The 17,709-nt window shown below is 37.3% G+C and overlaps 1 protein-coding gene across 2 annotated transcripts in view; it reads right to left on the minus strand.

The window, feature by feature from the left end:
* Window positions 1-810: 810 nt before the first annotated feature.
* SCAF4 (SR-related CTD-associated factor 4) overlaps window positions 811-17,709 on the minus strand; it is a 52,468-nt gene continuing 35,569 nt past the window's right edge. Inside the window, exons 16-20 of one of the 2 annotated variants that reach the window (XM_008566506.1) lie at window positions 16,305-16,462; window positions 14,466-14,631; window positions 14,299-14,385; window positions 13,951-14,076; window positions 811-2,114 (exon numbers count right to left, since the gene is read on the minus strand). In XM_008566506.1, the coding sequence (XP_008564728.1) occupies window positions 1,174-2,114; window positions 13,951-14,076; window positions 14,299-14,385; window positions 14,466-14,631; window positions 16,305-16,462 (1,478 nt within the window). In that variant the 3' untranslated portion in view covers window positions 811-1,173. Of the gene's footprint in view, window positions 2,115-13,950; window positions 14,143-14,298; window positions 14,386-14,465; window positions 14,632-16,304; window positions 16,463-17,709 lie in introns of both variants that reach the window. The other variant, XM_008566504.1, reaches the window with a different exon arrangement.

The raw sequence follows: 17,709 nt of genomic DNA on the forward strand, positions 1-17,709 counted from the left end.
GAAAAAGTTAACTACTCAGCACACTTGAAAGTAGGACAGTTTAAGAATTTAACTTAAGAAAAAAAGCTTCAACAAGGCCATAAATACTTAAATTGTGTAACATAGATTTTGGCACTGGGTAGCTTGATTCGGCTTTCGATGTCTTCATGTGACAATTCTTGGATAACCCACAACTATTTTTCCTAGTTAACCCAACAATTTTAAGCAAAAGAGATAAAAGTACATGTGGCAAAAAGTTCAGTCTACCACTGCCCAGCAGGGGAGTTAAAATGGTCAAGAAAGGCAACAGGAAAGGCTTGGAGGAAACAATAGGTTGCATTTAAGTCCTTAAACATAAAAGAAAAAGCTTTTAGGTTGCAAATGTTAATCTTGATTTTTTTTTTTTTACACTTCTGAAAAATTTAATGGGATGGTAAAAAATACCCAATCTACGTAAGTAACCCAGGCAATCAGATAATCCCTCCCCACCCCCACCCCCCAGTAAAATTTCTTTACAAATTAGGGCAACAAAAAAACCGTTTACAAATTAGGGCAACATTTACTACAAAGCTAATGGAAGAAAAGAAAACCTTGACTGAATTGCAAACACTAACAAGTTTTTCCATTAACATTAAAACCACTAATCTATATCTTATGACTGAAATGCTAAAAATCAAAAGTATTACAAATGAAAGTGTTTGAGAATAACTACAAAAGTCTATTTCCATCAAGTCTAATTTAGACTTCAATATAGTATTAACAGCTCAAACTCTGATGGTAAACAATCCTTTCCACCTTAATGCAGTGTAGGAATAATAGCACACATTAAAGTTTGTTACGAAAATAGAGTTTATTAAAAACATCCCTATTGTTTGAGGAGCTTTCACCATTACCTTGTCTTAAATTAAAAAAAAAAAAAAAAAATAGAGAGCACTTCTAATTACGACTTGTAAACTTTTTAAAGTCAAAACTTTTAAAAAGTTACAGCAAAAAGGGTAATATTTATTCATATTTTCAGTATTTTTTGTTATTTTGTGGCTATTTTTAAATAGGGAAGCAATCAAATTGCTTACAATTCCCCACCAACTACCGCGGGGCTGTGATATAGCAGGAGCAAATATTATACAGCATCTGTACACCTCAAGCTCTACACTCCAGGAAGTGTCACCGTCACACTTTGACAAATTCCAGTCTCTAACGAGGAGCCTCTGCTGCTGAGCCAGAATCCTTTTCAGGTTCAACGGATGAGGTAGCCTCAGCAGGTAACTCTTCGGAAGGTTTTACAACTGCGGACTCAGACTCCCCCTTATCAAGTTCTGAAACAGTGTCTACATTTCCCACTTGGCTAATGGGAGGTTCAACGGTTTTGTTACCACCTGCCCTGTCTGTCACCTCAGGCTTCTCCTTTCCTCGGTTTTCTTCCTTCTCTCTACGAGACTCTCTATCTCTAGAATCTCTTTCTCTGTCTCGATGCCCACTAGAGCGTCTATTTCTCTCTTCCAAGTCTCTGTGCCTGTCCCGGTCAGGGCTCCTTCTTCCCCACTCTCTCCTTTCACGGTTACTATTATCTCTATCATCATTACGGTTCCCATACCGTTCCCGGTCATTTTCCACCCTATTTCCAAAAGATCTTCTTCCAAACCTTTCTTGGTCTCTACCTGAATTGAACTGCTGCCTGTTATCATTTCTAAACTGCTGTGGCTGCTGCTGAGTTGGAAGCGGCTGTGGTGATGGTGGCGGCTGCTGCTGTTGTGGCTGTGGTGGAGGTGGTGGCTGCTGCTGCTGCTGCTGCTGCTGTTGCTGCCTTCCATCTCTGTCTTCAGGCACCCCTGGACCTGGCCCTGGGCCCCCAAGCCCTGGCATTCCACCAGGCCTAACAAAGGGGCCATGCGGTGGAAAGGGACCTTTCATTCCATGGGGTGGAGGCATCGCAAAGCCCCCTGGTCCTGGTGGTGGACCTCTGTGCATCATGTGTGGCGGCATGGGACGGGGTGGCATCAAAGGAAATCGCTGTAAATGAGGTGGAGGCATTCCTGGAGGGCGCTGGAGTGGTATTAGGCCAGGTCGGGCACCTAGAAGACCAGTAGATGGTGCCTGGAGCCCAATTACAGGGCCAGGTGCAACTCCTTGAGTGCCTAAAAAGATAACAAAAATAAAAATGTCAATACCACAGAAGACACTCCATTTTCAGCTGTTTCCTGTGGAGCTTAAACCAAAATGAAATTCAATCCAGAATCTTCACATTTTATACTGTACGCCATTCTACTTGTCACCACCCAATGTGAGGGCACAGTAGCAACCTAAGGCAAGCAATCTTAAAGACTCATTTTGATAAATGCCAAAATAAGCTGGAAAAGGAAATTATACTAATTTTCAAAAAGAACATCAAAATCTTCCTCTGGCTTTCATTAGAAGCTGTTTTACTACTCCAAGTACTTAAAACATTTGAGAAACACAATGTGTTAGGTCTTAATGAGAAAAAGGACTGGGCCGGCCCTGTGGCTCACTCAGGAGAGTGAGGTGCTGGTAGCGCCGAGGCCACGGGTTCGGATCCTATATAGGGATGGCCGGTGCACTCACTGGCTTAGCATGGTGCAGACAACACCAAGCTGAGGGTTGCGATCTTACTGGTCAAAAAAAAAAAAAAAAAAAAAGGGACTGCATTCTATCAGTAACTATTCAAGTCAACTCAAGTAGTTACAAAATTTTACTATCTAAGTTTCCCACTTATTCCTATTAAAAAAAATGAGGTCACTGATCTACAAAATCCAGTAAAGAGGGAGGTTTTTTTTTTGTCTTTTGTCTTTTTCCGTGTCCGGCAACGGATCGCAACCCTCAGTGTCGCCCCCGTACCAGACCGGGGACCGGCAACAGGATTGCAACCCTCGGTGTTGCTCCCGCGCCTCGCTCAGCCAGTGAGCGGGAACCGGTCTGTATGTGGGATCCGAACCCTCGAGCGGGAGCGCCGCCGCGCTTCCCAAGCGGTGCACTTATCCAGTGCGCCACCGGGCCGGCCCAAGAGGGAGGTTTTTGAATGCTGTACTTAGTCCATATTATTAGAATGCTGCATGTAGTTATGCCATATGCATCATTTAAACACTAATGTTAGGGCTGGCCCGTGGCTCACTTGGGAGAGTGTGGTCCTGATTAACACCAAGTCAAGGGTTAAGATCCCCTTACCGGTCATCTTTGTTTAAAAAAACCCAAAAAACACTAATGTTTACAAAACAAAGATCTATACACAAATGTAAAGTTTATTTTTAGTTCCTTTTCAAAGCACAACACAATGTGTAATTCATTCACACATATACTGAACATCTGATCTTCACATTAACTCATTTAATGGGATGGGGATATCAATAAAACATGTTTTTCTTCAAATGGGACAAAGTCTAGTAGAAACAGACAGATTTCAACTGTTATAGATGGCATAAGCTAGTATTATGGTGACACAAAAGTGGAACTGTTAAGTTGGTGTGTGAATCTGAGTTAAGAGTTACAAGGGATGTGTGAATAGGGTCTCAAAGGAAGGGAAGAACAGACAAGGCCACTATGAATAAGGAAGGACATCACTGGTCAAGCAGGTTTTGGAAAGGCTTATTAGCAAGGTGAAGCAGTGAAGTATGTTCAGAGAATGGTAATTTAAAAAAATGACTTCTGATGAAAACTAAGGAGAGGAGAAAATATAGATGATGAGATTTATGAGGCTGAACAAGTGGGCCAGGGCAATTCGGAGGCCTTATATGCCAAGAGAAGGAATGTGGACTTTGACCTGAATAAAACAAACATTTTAATGAAAATGAAAGTTTGGCTACCATGCCTAACAAAGGCTTTTGCCGCTTGATATATTTTGAATTAGAGATAACTTGTTACAAAAGCAGTATATGTTCACTGCAAAAGGGGAAGAAAAAAAAGTCTGGACTTTGACCTGAAGGTCAAGGTGGTTGACCTCTGTGCTTGTTTCTGAAAGGCCCTTCTGGCAAGTAGTATACAGGATAGCAAGGAAGGGGAAGATATTCGAGAGTAGTTAGTGACAAGACGGAACTGAAAGAGGGATAGAGATGAGAGACGCATTTCAGACATACAGTGGGCAGGACTAACAGCTGAAGAGAAGAAACACAGCTCTCTGCTTTGAATGAGTATATGGAGATGTCAATGCAAGATCAGGAATTTAGTAAGAGAAGCAATTTTTGGAAAAATGACAAATTTCACATGGTAATACCGAGAGTCAGAGGGGTCTGGGCTACCATGGTGGAAATGTGCTTAAGAAGGTGATGATATTGCATACTTAGACCTCAGAAGAGAAGAATCACAGAGTTAACTCATCCAGAATATAGGCGAAACAAAAATAAATTTTAAAAAAAAAAAAAAAAAAAAAAAAAAAAAAAAAAAAAAAAAAAAAAAAAAAAAAAGAAGAGCTCAGACCTGGGAAACACATTAGATAAAAGACTTAGAACTTTCTAATGCAGTGAGGTCTTAGGGCAGACCAAAAAAGTGATGACCCCAAACGTCTGTACTCATATTCAAAAGTACAGGAAATACGTACGCAAAATAATCAAGACCAAACTGAGGCTATTTCTTATGATGATCAAAAAATTCAGTTGTTTCACAATAAAAAGATAAAGGGAAGACACCATTCATTGCTATCTTGAGCAAAGAAATTTGGAACTGTGTGAAATAAAGAACAAATACATTAAAAGGCTACAGGGAAAGCAGATCAGGCTGACCTCATTGCTGGAGTCCAACGTGGACCTTGAAATCTCAGGAGAATGTAAGTAAAGACCACGAAGGTACATAAATGAATAGGGCAGTTTTCTGCCAAGACAGGCCACAGAATGTATGAAGTCAGGGAGAGAGATATAAAACACAAGACATAAAAGGTCTGACTTCAATACTGTGGGAGTGACCCATTGCATCGACTGGACGTTTCACAGATATGAAATTGAAGTTGGATCTTTAAAGAAAAGCAGGGATTTGCTGTGTGAAAAGGTGGGTGAGGAAGGTAGAGAAAGGAAGGGCAGAGGGAACATTCGAACAGGTAGAGTCAGTTCCTCTACCTCTTCTCAGCCAATGATCTTGTCTTCCATTCTACCACAGCCATCACCTCTAGGAGGTACTGGACGTTTCATGAGCAATAACTTCATTATCCCAAACTCTCAATTTCAAGTACCCCATTCTTTGGCCCCCCCTTCTCTTTTTCTAGGTCATTCTCTCTAGGACCCCTTCCCACAACAATCTTTAATCCCATCAGGCTTATGACCCCAATGACATTTGTGTCTCTATGTTCCTCCTTACTTGCCTCAGAGTCCATGGTTCTCTCTCACCATAGTTGCCTGGATAACCCCCAACACTGGTTTTAAATGCAAGTCTTCTACCTAATCAGACTCAAACATGGCTGGTGTCACCCCACCCCCAGCATGCTGACTGGTCTCATTTAAAATTTTTATAACTACAACCACAAGAGCACCCTTAATTTAGCCAGCAACCTTAAATTTGTCTAGTCAATTCACTGTCATGTCCTAGGTAGTTATTCCACATGTTCATGTCTACTCTTGGCTGTATTTATTTTGTTTTAGAACAACTTCAGTAAGAGAAAATTTACATAGTCTATAATTTACCACATGAAGTGTACAATTCAATGGTTTTCAGTATATCACAGTAACCATCACAATCAACTTTAGAACATTTTCATTACCCTGAAGAGAAATACTGTATCTATTAGCCATCACTCCTCATTACACCCTCCAACTTTCCCCTCACCTGCTCCAGCCCCAGCCCCAGCCCCAGCTGATCACATAATCTATTCCAATTCTCAACATTTCATATAAATGTTATACCATCTGTGGTCCTTTGTGACCGACTTCTTTCACTTAGCATATCTTTTCCAAGGTTCAGCATTAAGTACACCGTTTCTTTTTATTACCAAGTAATATTCCATTATAGACATATTTACCCTAGATTTATCAATCATTAAAATAAAAATAAAGGCCTTTAGACAGTTTTCATCCACCTACCCCCAAATCTACCAATTTACTTGCATCTGTATGCATATTACTCCTTCCATCTGTGTTCCAAATTCTAAGTCCTTTATTTGTACTCTGTATCCATCCCCTCATCTACATATAAGCTTAGTTTATATGCCTTTCTTGCACCAAAATTCTCTTTACTAGACTTCCCAATAAATATGCTGTAGTTTTGAGCATTTCAGAAATGAGAATTCCCTCATCCTGCATCTCCTTCCAGGTATCACTCCATTTTATTGTTCCCCTATATGTATGTGTGTGTGTACATACAGCAAATTTGCTATATATAGCAAATCTCCTCAGAGATGTTCTAAATCATAATTGTATTTATTTCATCTCCCATTCTCTCCTGACCCTAGAAAAAATTGTACTTTTGAGCCCATCACTCCAATAAAACCAATTTTCTCAAGGTCACCAGCCTTCAATTTGCTAAACCCAGTTGGCAAGTTTCATCGCTCTTTCTTTACCCATCAGTGTCATCTGACAGCTCCTCTCTCCCTTTTCTAGGAACTCTTTTCTCGGCTTCCAGAATACTTCCTCTTTTGCATTCTAGCCCACTGACTGCACCTTCTCAGTATCCTTTGCTTGACAGAACAGTATAGGTTAGTGATTACAAACAAGGGCTTCCGTTAGAGTAAATTACTTTGAATTCTTGCTCTGCCACTTGTAGCTATGTGACCTTGGAAGGTTACTTCATCTCCATATGCTTGTTTCCTCATCTATGAAATGGGGATAACCTCCTACGGCTGTGGGGCTTAAATGATTGATTAATATATACAAACTACTTAGAAGAGTTCCTGGCATATGGAACTATGTACGTCTTAACACTTGGGATTTTATATTTCCAACTGCTAAATGTCGAAGGATTCTTGAGCTCAGCCCTCTCACTACCTTATTTACATTCCCTCCCTAGGACGCTCCCATGGCTTTTAACATTATCTTTATGTGCTGATGACACCAGAATTTACATCTGTAGACTTTATCCAGTTGTCCACTTGACATGTGCATCTGGGTATCAAAGTTAGAATATCCAACATTTTAATTTCATATCTTCCCCCAAACCCACTCCTCCTACAGATTTATGCATCTCAAGAATGGCAATTACATTCTACTAATGGCTCAGGTAAAAAACTTTTTAAGTCATTCTTGACTCCTTTCTTCCACATCCCATACTTAATAAGGCAATTATGGAGACTCTGTATTCAAAATATATTTAGACCCCAACCACTTGTCACCTTCACTGAACCAGCCCAATGAGAACTGTTAGTTTGCATCTCATCTGCTGTAACAGCATCCCAACCAGTCTCCCCCTTACCAACTCCTATAGTCTGCTTTCTACAGAACAGCCATAGCAATCCTTCAAAAAGCCTAAATTGGGCCAAGACACAGTTCAAAACCCTAAGCCACTTCCCACTGCACTCTTACCTGAGAGCCCTTGACAATGCTCTCTAAACTCATCTCTGGCCACTCTCTTCCTTGGCTCCTCCTGCTCCAGCCACAGTAGCCTCTTTTTGCCCCTCAAATGAGCCAAATTCCAACTCAGGCCCCCTTACTTTTGTTCTTCCCTCCATCTGAAATGCCTTTCCTGTATTTACAGGGCTTCCTCTCCTCTATTCGGGTCTCTGCGTGTTACTCCTCAGATGCCCTCCCTGGCCATCCTGTTCATGTGACACCCTCATATCACCTAACTTTCCTCTGTTTTACTCTTCACAGAATACATACATGTGAATTTATTACTTAACTTATTATCCAAGTCCCTACTAGAATATAAATTCCGTGAAGACTGGTTTTGTTCATTCTAGTATCTCTGGGATCTAGAAAGATACCTGACATACAGTAAGTACTAAATTGATATATGTTGAATGTATGAACGAATGGTAGCTACAGAGGTGATGACTAAACTCATCAAGAAGATACTTCCCAGGGGATAAAAACATAGGCCACAAGGTCCAGGTCTCTCTCCAAAGGCGGTGACAATGTTTCCAGTGTAAACTCAGGAGGACTTGAACTTTGAGAAAGGCTGTATTTTTCTTCCAACCTCCTTTTCTCTTCCTAGTTGCAGTTCCACCTTTTTTGATTTGATCCTACGAGAGTGAATGTCACTGTGGCATTTTGCATAAACCTAAAATAAAACTTTCCACACGAGGAAAAAGATATATCAACCACTCTCATCTCTTCCTTCAGTGCTGGAGGATCACTAGGTATTTTTAACCAGACAAAATGTTCTCCTTTTTTGATTTCAGACCTTCAGAAAATTGAAATAACAGTACAACCAACATGTGTTTTCATTTGCCTAGATTCACCAATTAATAACATTTAGGCATATTTATTTTGAAAACACTCCCAGGTGATTTTTATAGTAGGCACTGTGTTCTCAGAGCTGGGGAAAATGAAAAAATAAGGAGCTAGTTTTCAATGAATGAGAGAAAGGACATTTCAGATTGCATTATACAAAAAATCATGCTTAGAATGTTAGCAAGAGACCTTTAAGAGAAATGTGAGTTTTCAGTAACACATAATGCAGGTATACTGAGATGTGTCTATTTTTAGCATAAAGGTACATTATGTTTTGATAACATCTAATGCATGAAAAACAATTTCAAATGAAACAGGGACTGATTACTACCTTTTAAAAATGACTCCTTGTTTCTTGCAAAATAATGTATAGTAAGTTTTGCATGGTCAATTTCTCTATAGATCATTTATATTTGCTTCGTAGAATTCCAGTTTATATACCAATTGTTAAGTATTTTACTATAATTGACAAAGTATAACAGCTACAACTTTGAGTTAAGAACCTCATTAGAGTCAATAAATTTGAAATATACAGTTAACCTTCTATCACTGAATGAGATTAGCTGTAGGCAATTTTATTTTCAATGTTAGCTAGAAAAAAATCTTACCTGAAATTCTTCACAGCAATATCTTTGTACCCCAAAATCAATTACAGCCCAGAGTTTCTGACTCCGCCCCCCCTTCCTCAAGATGTCCATCAGAGAGTTTCAAATTTAAAAGGAACTCTTCAGGCTGGCATTTTATAGCAGCCTAGGAAGTGACAGCCCAGAGGGACATGGAAACAACTTGATGAAGTACTTTCAAGTTTTTGCGCAATACTTTATGTTTTGTTTGAAGTGCTTTGTCTTCTGAGAAAATAAGCATATTTATGCATAAATTCATACTCCCAGAAAAATATCTGTTGTGGATTAACTGCTGTTTTGAATTATCCACTGTATCCACCGAACAATGTTACATACTAATTTGAAGGCACTGTAATGTGTATTTACGAGTCACTTCTACTATGTAACACTAGTGGAATAACATAATGCAATACTAAGTATTTTAATTCTAAAATATTTTAAAGCCTTCAAAGAGTAACACTTTTATAGGATAAAGTCAACAGATTTTGGTAACAAATCAAACACCTGGTCTATCCCTCTAGTTTATAATTTAATGTCACCAAACATAGCAAAGTTCAAAGTAAAAAAATTATTAAAATGCAATAATTGTTTTTAAAAAATTAAGTATTGCTTTTAGTATTTTAAAAACTCAAGAATTTTCTTCAGGTTTCCTTTCAGTGGTAGTGACTGACTAGTGCATTACTAGTAGACTGGTGCTCTAATGTTAAATTTAAATGTTGCTAAAAATTATTAGCTATTAAAAAAACCAGAAAATTCTAGACAAAGACAAGAAATCCAAAGCTAAGTGAAATTACCACAAATCAAATGCCAATTTTAAAGCAATTACTGAAATTGCTGGTAAAATTATTCATCTTCTAGGCAGTTTTAGAAATCATAAATATTGCATAAAAACAAACACACCTGTTTAAATATAATAATTCACAAACCCTATGTCCACATAATTTCTTAAAGTGTCCAAATCTGGGATCGTCAACCCAAATGCCTACTGCAGCCATTCAAGGACTGAAGTGCATCAGACACCACCGTCTAGCACTGCCTATAGGCCAACAATTTGTGACTCTTACTTTAAAACTTCTAGTAACAAAAATTATCAACAACTAGGCAGTGATCTTACCAATTCTTATTTATAAACTTCACCATCATCTACAGTAGTGCGACAAAAACTGGAAGGAATCTCTTCATATCAATAATTAATAAATGTATTCATCAAAAGAGACTTTAAAGCAATGAGTTTAACCTAGAATAGTTTTTGCTTGAAAAGACATTTTGGATATACTGGTATAACACAGTAGAGATATGTAACACAAAGAAACATTTTTTGTGTGTATTTTTTTTATTGTTGTGAACACCAAAGTAACCCAAACTTCACATTTACAATGAACTTTTAATAAAAATATGCTGTACATCATATTAGAGATACATGTTATACAAAAATTTTTGAAAAGTAAACATAGACACTTATACAGTAAAGAGAATGAACTAAATTGCTATCATCTTTAATATTCTTTCTATCCTAAATGACCAACTGTAGAATGTTATCTTTAGCTTTTATTGAAACCACTACTGTTAGCTATTTTGGTGCACGAAATACTAAAAACAGGTTTCTTTAAAATCAAGTAATAATGAATTCTTATTGTGCATCAAGTTATCTTATAGTTTCAGATTATCAGTATTACTAAAGAAATCAAAATCTCTAAAAGATGGAGGTTTAGTTCTCTCCAAATTCAGTAATGTGGGCTACCTCAGCCAGAAACAAATAGTCCTTATTCCCAAACTAACACCCACATTTAAGTCTGATGACATGGAAAATTCTTTAAACCAAACCATCCTTAATGCACCCCACTGCCTCTTCCCAATATAATCAGGCCTCTCCACAGAATTTTTTGAGACTTGTTTGTTAAACGTTTCTTTGACCCCTACTAGTTTAAAAATATTGCCACATTTCAGAAATTAAGATCCAAGAACTCAGTTAAGTCTCAATGATGTTTTTACTTTCCACTTTAAGAAAACTATTTGAATATCACTAATGGAAAGACTATAGGTATCAAGTTGTGCTATTTAAATGAAATACCACTATGACTAACACACATCTTCTCAGTTAAGTTAAATGATGGAACTTTAATATGTATGAATTTATGGTCTGCTCTAATCTACCTTAAAAATAACTGAAACAACAATGTCAAGATACATTTTTTCCCTAAAAAGTTTACTTCCTCTGTCTGCCAGCAAATACAACAGTTTAAAATGAGTCACAGCTAAAGTAATACAATTTTAGAACTACAAAGTATAAATATTCTTCTCTTCATGTTCAAACTATCATCTATGACATTTCTTACCTGTAATAAGCACCCACCGTTCACTAAGTGTCTATCTTGTGGTAGGCCCCGTGTGAAGTGCTTTATATATGTTAGCCCATTGATTCATCACGACACCCTGGAGTGTCATTTTTATTCCCCTTTACAGATAAGGAAACTCAAAGTTTAGTATCAACTTCTAGGCTTAAAGTTTTCTGGTCAGCATAACATTTCCTTTTATTATCTTAAAAGAAAACATTAGAGCACCAAGAGGAACTTTGAAAGCATCTTAGTTCTAGCATTCCATCACTTGGTTAACACCAACAATATCCCAACCTAATTACTGATCCTTTAGTACTGCAATATTACGATGTGATCACTACATTCCTTTATCAAAATGATGGAACTGTGATTAATTTTTTGGACAACTCCTACTCTACTTGCATACACATTAAAAAAAATTTTTTTCCCCTAAAAGGGCATGTGGTATTCTTTTCCAGATTCATGAGGCAGTACTCTTCTCCAGATTCATGAGATGACACTCTTCAAGATTTCTGACTGAAGGAGCTTGGAAGGCTTTCTCATGATTGGAACTAAACTACTTCATTTTAGCTAAAAGCACTTATTTTAATAAAACAGTTTTCATTTTCATCTTATGTCAAATTATACACCTTTCTGGATTTGGAATAGCCTTGAATTTTTAAATTCTGTATGAAAAGTTATAGACAATCATCAGAGGTGAAGTGTGAAAAGCCCTGCATTGAAAACCATCCATTTATCCTCTTACTCATGTAACAAATGTTCCTCTCTCATGGGCCTTCCACCTTGTGGGAGGGAAAAGAGACACCTCAACAGATATGTCAGCTAATGATAAATGCTAATAAGAAAGATTCAAAATGTAATTTTTTTTAAGTAGTGCTTAGCTTATTAAGTTTATTTTTCAAGCTTACCAACTTTTGATCTGTGTTCTTTTGTTTTACATGTAGATGTAGAGGTCAAATTGTACAAAGGTACTTCAAAAAGTCCATGGAAAAACTGAATTAAAAGATAATATGAATCCTTCCATGAACTTTCTGAAGACCCCTCGTATGTTCAGTAGTGATAAGAAAAAAAGGACAGGGTCTTTAAGACCTAAATGTTAAATCAGAAGCAGGCTATTTACTCTTCAGGGTTGTTTGAAAGCAGTGATTACTAAACTCTTGGAGGTCATGAAATCTTTTCACTCATTCAATGAATTTACTAAGCCCAGAAAAAAGCACAAATGCACATAATTTTGTAAATAGTCTCAGGTGGCCTAATATCACTGACCCTACTCTAGAAAATTCCATTTTACGGTGAATTCATATTCAGAGGTGTGTGTGTGTGGGGGGTGAGCGTGGAGGAAAAGGGGTTGATCAGAAAACTCTATCCGATTCAGATCCTGTGATTCCTGTGCAACCATTGTATTAAAAGAGAAAAAGCACATCAAAACTGAGATCCAAAGACGTTAAGGTTCCCTGGCCCTACTCCAATCAACGTTCCTTCTACTATATGATTTCAATTATAATGTAGACCTCTTAGCCAACTTCTTCACTAAATAAATCATTTTTCATCATTACGGTAACTAATGCTATATTACTTGTGATAAATTTTAATCCCAAATCCTCTCTCATCATTACCGAATCTGTATATTAAGGGAAATAAAAATCAAGTTTATTATCACCCTAAGTTCAGTCTTGGAAAGGGCAGAATACAGTGTGCCATTTAAAAAGAAATTGATTTTTATTATAAATATGGTACATGCACAAAATAAAAAATTCCAACAGTACTGAAAGATATAGGTGAAAAGTAAAAGTTCTCCATTACAAACCAGTGTCCCACAGTCCTACATCTGAGAGGCAACCAATGGGTACTTTCCTAAAAATATCTAAGATTATGAAAGCATTCATACATACACATATATCTCTGAAAAATACAATGGGCTCACAGATCTAGAACATTGTAACACTCAGCAAATTTTAATTCCCTATTAGGAGAACCAAGTGTTAATTAATTATAACTTGGCAATACCACTTCAAACATAATTATTAATTTAAAAGATGGTCTACTATAATAAGGATATGATGCATTCAATTATAATTTAAGCAAGCAAGGGTAAGTCCTCTTAAAGATGTAAACAATCTAAGTCATACCTCCCTTGATCACAGTAGTGAAGTTGTGGGTAAAGAGTATAACAGATAAACTCTTGCAGAAGAAAAGTGAGGGGTCAGTGGGAAAACGGTACCTCAGGCTATGCAACTATCACACAGAAAACAAAGCCATTTTATTGCAATTGATCAAAGATGATTTCTTGCCAGCCCACAAAGAATGCCACCAAAGTCCAGGGGTTTCACATGGGTAAAAATTGATCCAGACAGAGAAAAACCTATGTTGTCAAAGAAATATTCCTCCTAAAACTGGGGAAAGTCATGGACTTTGTACCAATTCCTTTGCACAGAGACTAATCATTTTTCTATGCCAAATTAAGAGATGCAAATCCAAACTTTTCTTCAACACAAACTAATAAACAAAATTTCATCTTTGAGATTGTCTCTTGGTAAAGACCAAGTACACATATTTGAATTAATAAAATCTTCCTTAAAAAAAAATAGCACTGGAGAACATTTTACCAAAATATGCATTGTTTTTAAAAACCTAACTTGGGGGTGGGGGTGGGGGTGGGAGGAGAAACTAATGATAAAAAAAAAAATAACTTACCAAGAAGTGAAACAGGCTGGGTTACAGGAGGGGTGGGCAGATTCGTGGGTGCAGCAGGTGGCACAGCAGAGCCATACATTTTCACACTGTCACCAGACTCGGCGTTTCCTCTAGCCCCAGACACCACTGTTGGAATGGGATTTCCAATAGATAAGTCTTTTGTAGTGTCTTCATTTATACCAGCGATAGTAGCTAAGGAATATAATTACATCAACATGTGAAGCTGAATAATTAATTATCTCCCCGGTCAACATTCTTCTGTGATACTCTAGGCCCTATTACTGGTTCACTCTCCCTCCTACCCCAGCTCCAAGAGGACAAGTAAACATAAAAGAAAAACATGCTTACAGTTTGGGATGCTTATTGGTGGAGTGTGAGGAGGAGGAATGGATACTGGTGGAGTTATAGGAGGTGGGGGTCCAGGAGGAAGGAAACCTAGAAGAAAAAAAACAACTTATGCTATATCACTTCATTACAGGCTCTAAAAGAATATCTTCTCAAACAACTCAGTTTACCTGGTGGTAAATGCATTGGGTTGAATCCCGGGCGCAAAAATGGTGGAGGAGGAGGAGGTGGAGGAACACCAGGACCAAAGCCTGGAGGGGGAATTCCCAAAGGAGGTGTGAAAGTGGGTGGCTGGAGAGCACCTACTACAGGAGGACCCGGCTGATGTGGTGGGACCTAGAAAAAAAGAAAAATGAAACCATGTATCTAGTCACCCTCCCATCCATACAGTGAGTGTAGATAAACAATATATCCTACTATTGAAAAAAGAGATGTTAATAAATTTGTGCTTATTACCACAATAAATTTACAAGATAATAGGTGGTAGTTAACCTGTACTCATCCCAAATGGTATAAAGCAAAGTTTTTCCCTCTTCTTTATGACAGCAAATTCACGTAGTATTTCATCAGCATCTACTGGTGTTCTGATATCATGATACATTTAAAAATGTTCCATGGTCTGATCAAATAACTTTGGAAAACAGAGCTCTAAGAAAGGCTACTTGGCAATTCACACAGTGGCTAAGACCATATCCTATGGCCAAACTGCCCCCCCTTAGCTAGATGTGTGACCTTGCGCAAGCTACTTAAACTCTCTAAAATGGAAAATGGCCAACCTCACATAATTTGGGGGATTAAATGAATTAATACATATTAAACACGAGTGCCTGGTACTTAATAAACACCTAACAAATGCTAGCTATTGTTTTGTTCTTTAAAAAAAAAAAAAAAAGATCAATTTTAACACATTAGTCAGGTCTCTATAAATGACTGCTGATACACATTGAATTTTTAGAAACTACACCAGAAAGGCATATCAAAAAGGTCAACTAGAGAGTCTGCCAATTTGGAAGCCCATGTAAAAACTATCACAGCGAAGTATGTATCCAAGCATAGAATTTTCCCGTTACAATGAGAAAAATCAAGACTAGGCAATGCATTTTTATGATAGCTCAGCTTAATCTGATTCAGATTTACTGTGAGAAACTGAGAAAGGAAGGTACTGAAAAACAAGAAAAATCTAGTAGATCACAAATAGAATTATGGGTCAAGATTTGTAATTTTCACCAAAAGATTTTTCATTATTCATCTTTTATTATGTAACAGGAAACATGCTGAGTACTTAACATACATTATTTCCTCAAAACAATTCTGACACAGAAGGAATACCAGAGGAAGGCCAGCAAAGGAAAGTTGCCCATATATACACAGGAAATTGAAGCTTAGAGGTTAAGTGACTTGCCCAAAGCCACACTGCTGAGTAAAACAATGGAGTTGGGAATAAAACCTAGTTCTACCAGAATGTGGATTCTTTCTTTTGAAGTAACAGGTTGGTTGATTAGGCAACAAAAAATATATCTTCATGTTAAATGGCATTCAATTTATTAAATAGCTTTAATGATCCATTAAAAAAATTTCATAATGGTATCAACAAAACCTAAGATTGAAAAACTCCCTTTCCTTCAAAGCAGCTGCTTGTTGGGTACATATCCAAGTTCCTTCAGGACATAAACTCCCTGAAGAATAAAGATCCAGTAAGATGAAAAGATAGAGTAAACAGAATATATGAAGCTTTAATAGGTTCACATGTCATGCCTAGGATATTATATGGTAAGACACTGAATAATCTAGACCGATATAAGGTAATATATTCTGGTTTTCTTAACATTTATGAAAAGAATGTGTTAAAGAGTTTATAAACAATAGATCTGATATACCAAAATATGAAAAATATGTAGCTTTGTGTACTCATGTTTTTGACTATGAATCAAGACATACAACTACAATAAGATTTAGAAAAGGATTTTCCAGAAATGTAAAAGTTTAAATAATGTCCCAAATATTCTCACCTGTGGAGGTGGCACTGTTATAGGTGCAGGAACAGGAATAGGAGGGACAGGCACAGGTAAAGGTTTAGGTATGGGTGATACTGGTTCTGCGTGTGAGGTTTCTGCACCTCCATTTTGAGCAACTTCATTTTCAGGCTTCTTGGGAATTCCCTTCCAATCTGTGAGTTAAAAACAATTTAAAGCAAAAGAATTTACCATTTTTTGTTTATAACTTTAAGTCTAGAAATAAAAAATGTTGGTTATTTTTAAAAAAGCAGCCTGATTATTAGAGAAATACCTATGGTAATTTTATAAACAGTAATTATTTAAATTGATGAATAACAATAGAAAACATGTAGAAAAATGCTTATTACTATGTGCCAGGCCTAATGTGCCTAATAAGCACTTTTTTATACTAACTTATTTAATTCTTGTATGTAGATACTATTATTGTTATTCCAATTTTACAAATGAGGAAAGCAAAAATAACTTGTCCAAGGTCACACTCCTAATAAGTGGCAGGGATGAATTCAACCTAGACACATCTGGTTCTAGAATCTATGTTCTTAACCACAGAGTATATCATTTGGATTTAAAAAGAAAAAGGGATAATGAAACACCCAATATTTCCTGAATAAACTTTCTCTAATATTAAAGGATAACTCAGATAACCGTCCACCTATTTCCACATATTTTCTAGTCAGGTGAAAAATAGAACCATCTTTGTGTTCCATCCTTTGGGGCCCTGCTTCATTACAGATTCTCCTGTATTCTTGAACTCTTCAAATAATCCTCCATTGGACCATGAGCCCCAGGATTCTACTATCTTACTCTTTTTACCCTGATCTAAAGCCTTCCAGATGCTTGGCACATAGATGGCCCTCAATAACCGTTTGCCTGAACAGAAACCTAGCTATTTAAGTGAAAGCATCATGCATTATGGAGGAGATGGGGCGTGAGAACAGTCCAGCATGTTTTACCTCCCTTTAACTCTTAAACCATCACTCTTGCTTGAAGCTTCCTTTAAATGTCTGTTCTATTTTGCCGTGCTATCCTACACTCTTTCTTGTTCCTGCTAGCAATCTCCAGGTCAGGCCTATACATTCTGCCATTTTCCCACTGCAAACTGTCAATCTGGCATTTTCAATATTCATGCCCACAAACAACTTACACGTTTACTTTAGATAGCTTCTCTGGATATTTAAAATTTTCCAAAGAAATTACAGCCATGTGCCACATAAAGACTTTGTGGTCAACATCAGACTCCACACATGGTTGTGGTCCCATAAGATTTTAGTGGCTATACTATATAGCCTAGGTGTGTAGTAGGCTATACCATTAGGTTTGTGTAAGTACTATCATTCTATGATGTTCACACAACAATGACATTGCTTATCTCCACATTTCTCAGAATGTATCCCTGTTG

The sequence above is a fragment of the Galeopterus variegatus genome, unplaced genomic scaffold (assembly GCF_000696425.1).
Source record: "Galeopterus variegatus unplaced genomic scaffold, G_variegatus-3.0.2 Scaffold248, whole genome shotgun sequence".
Taxonomy (NCBI): domain Eukaryota; kingdom Metazoa; phylum Chordata; class Mammalia; order Dermoptera; family Cynocephalidae; genus Galeopterus; species Galeopterus variegatus.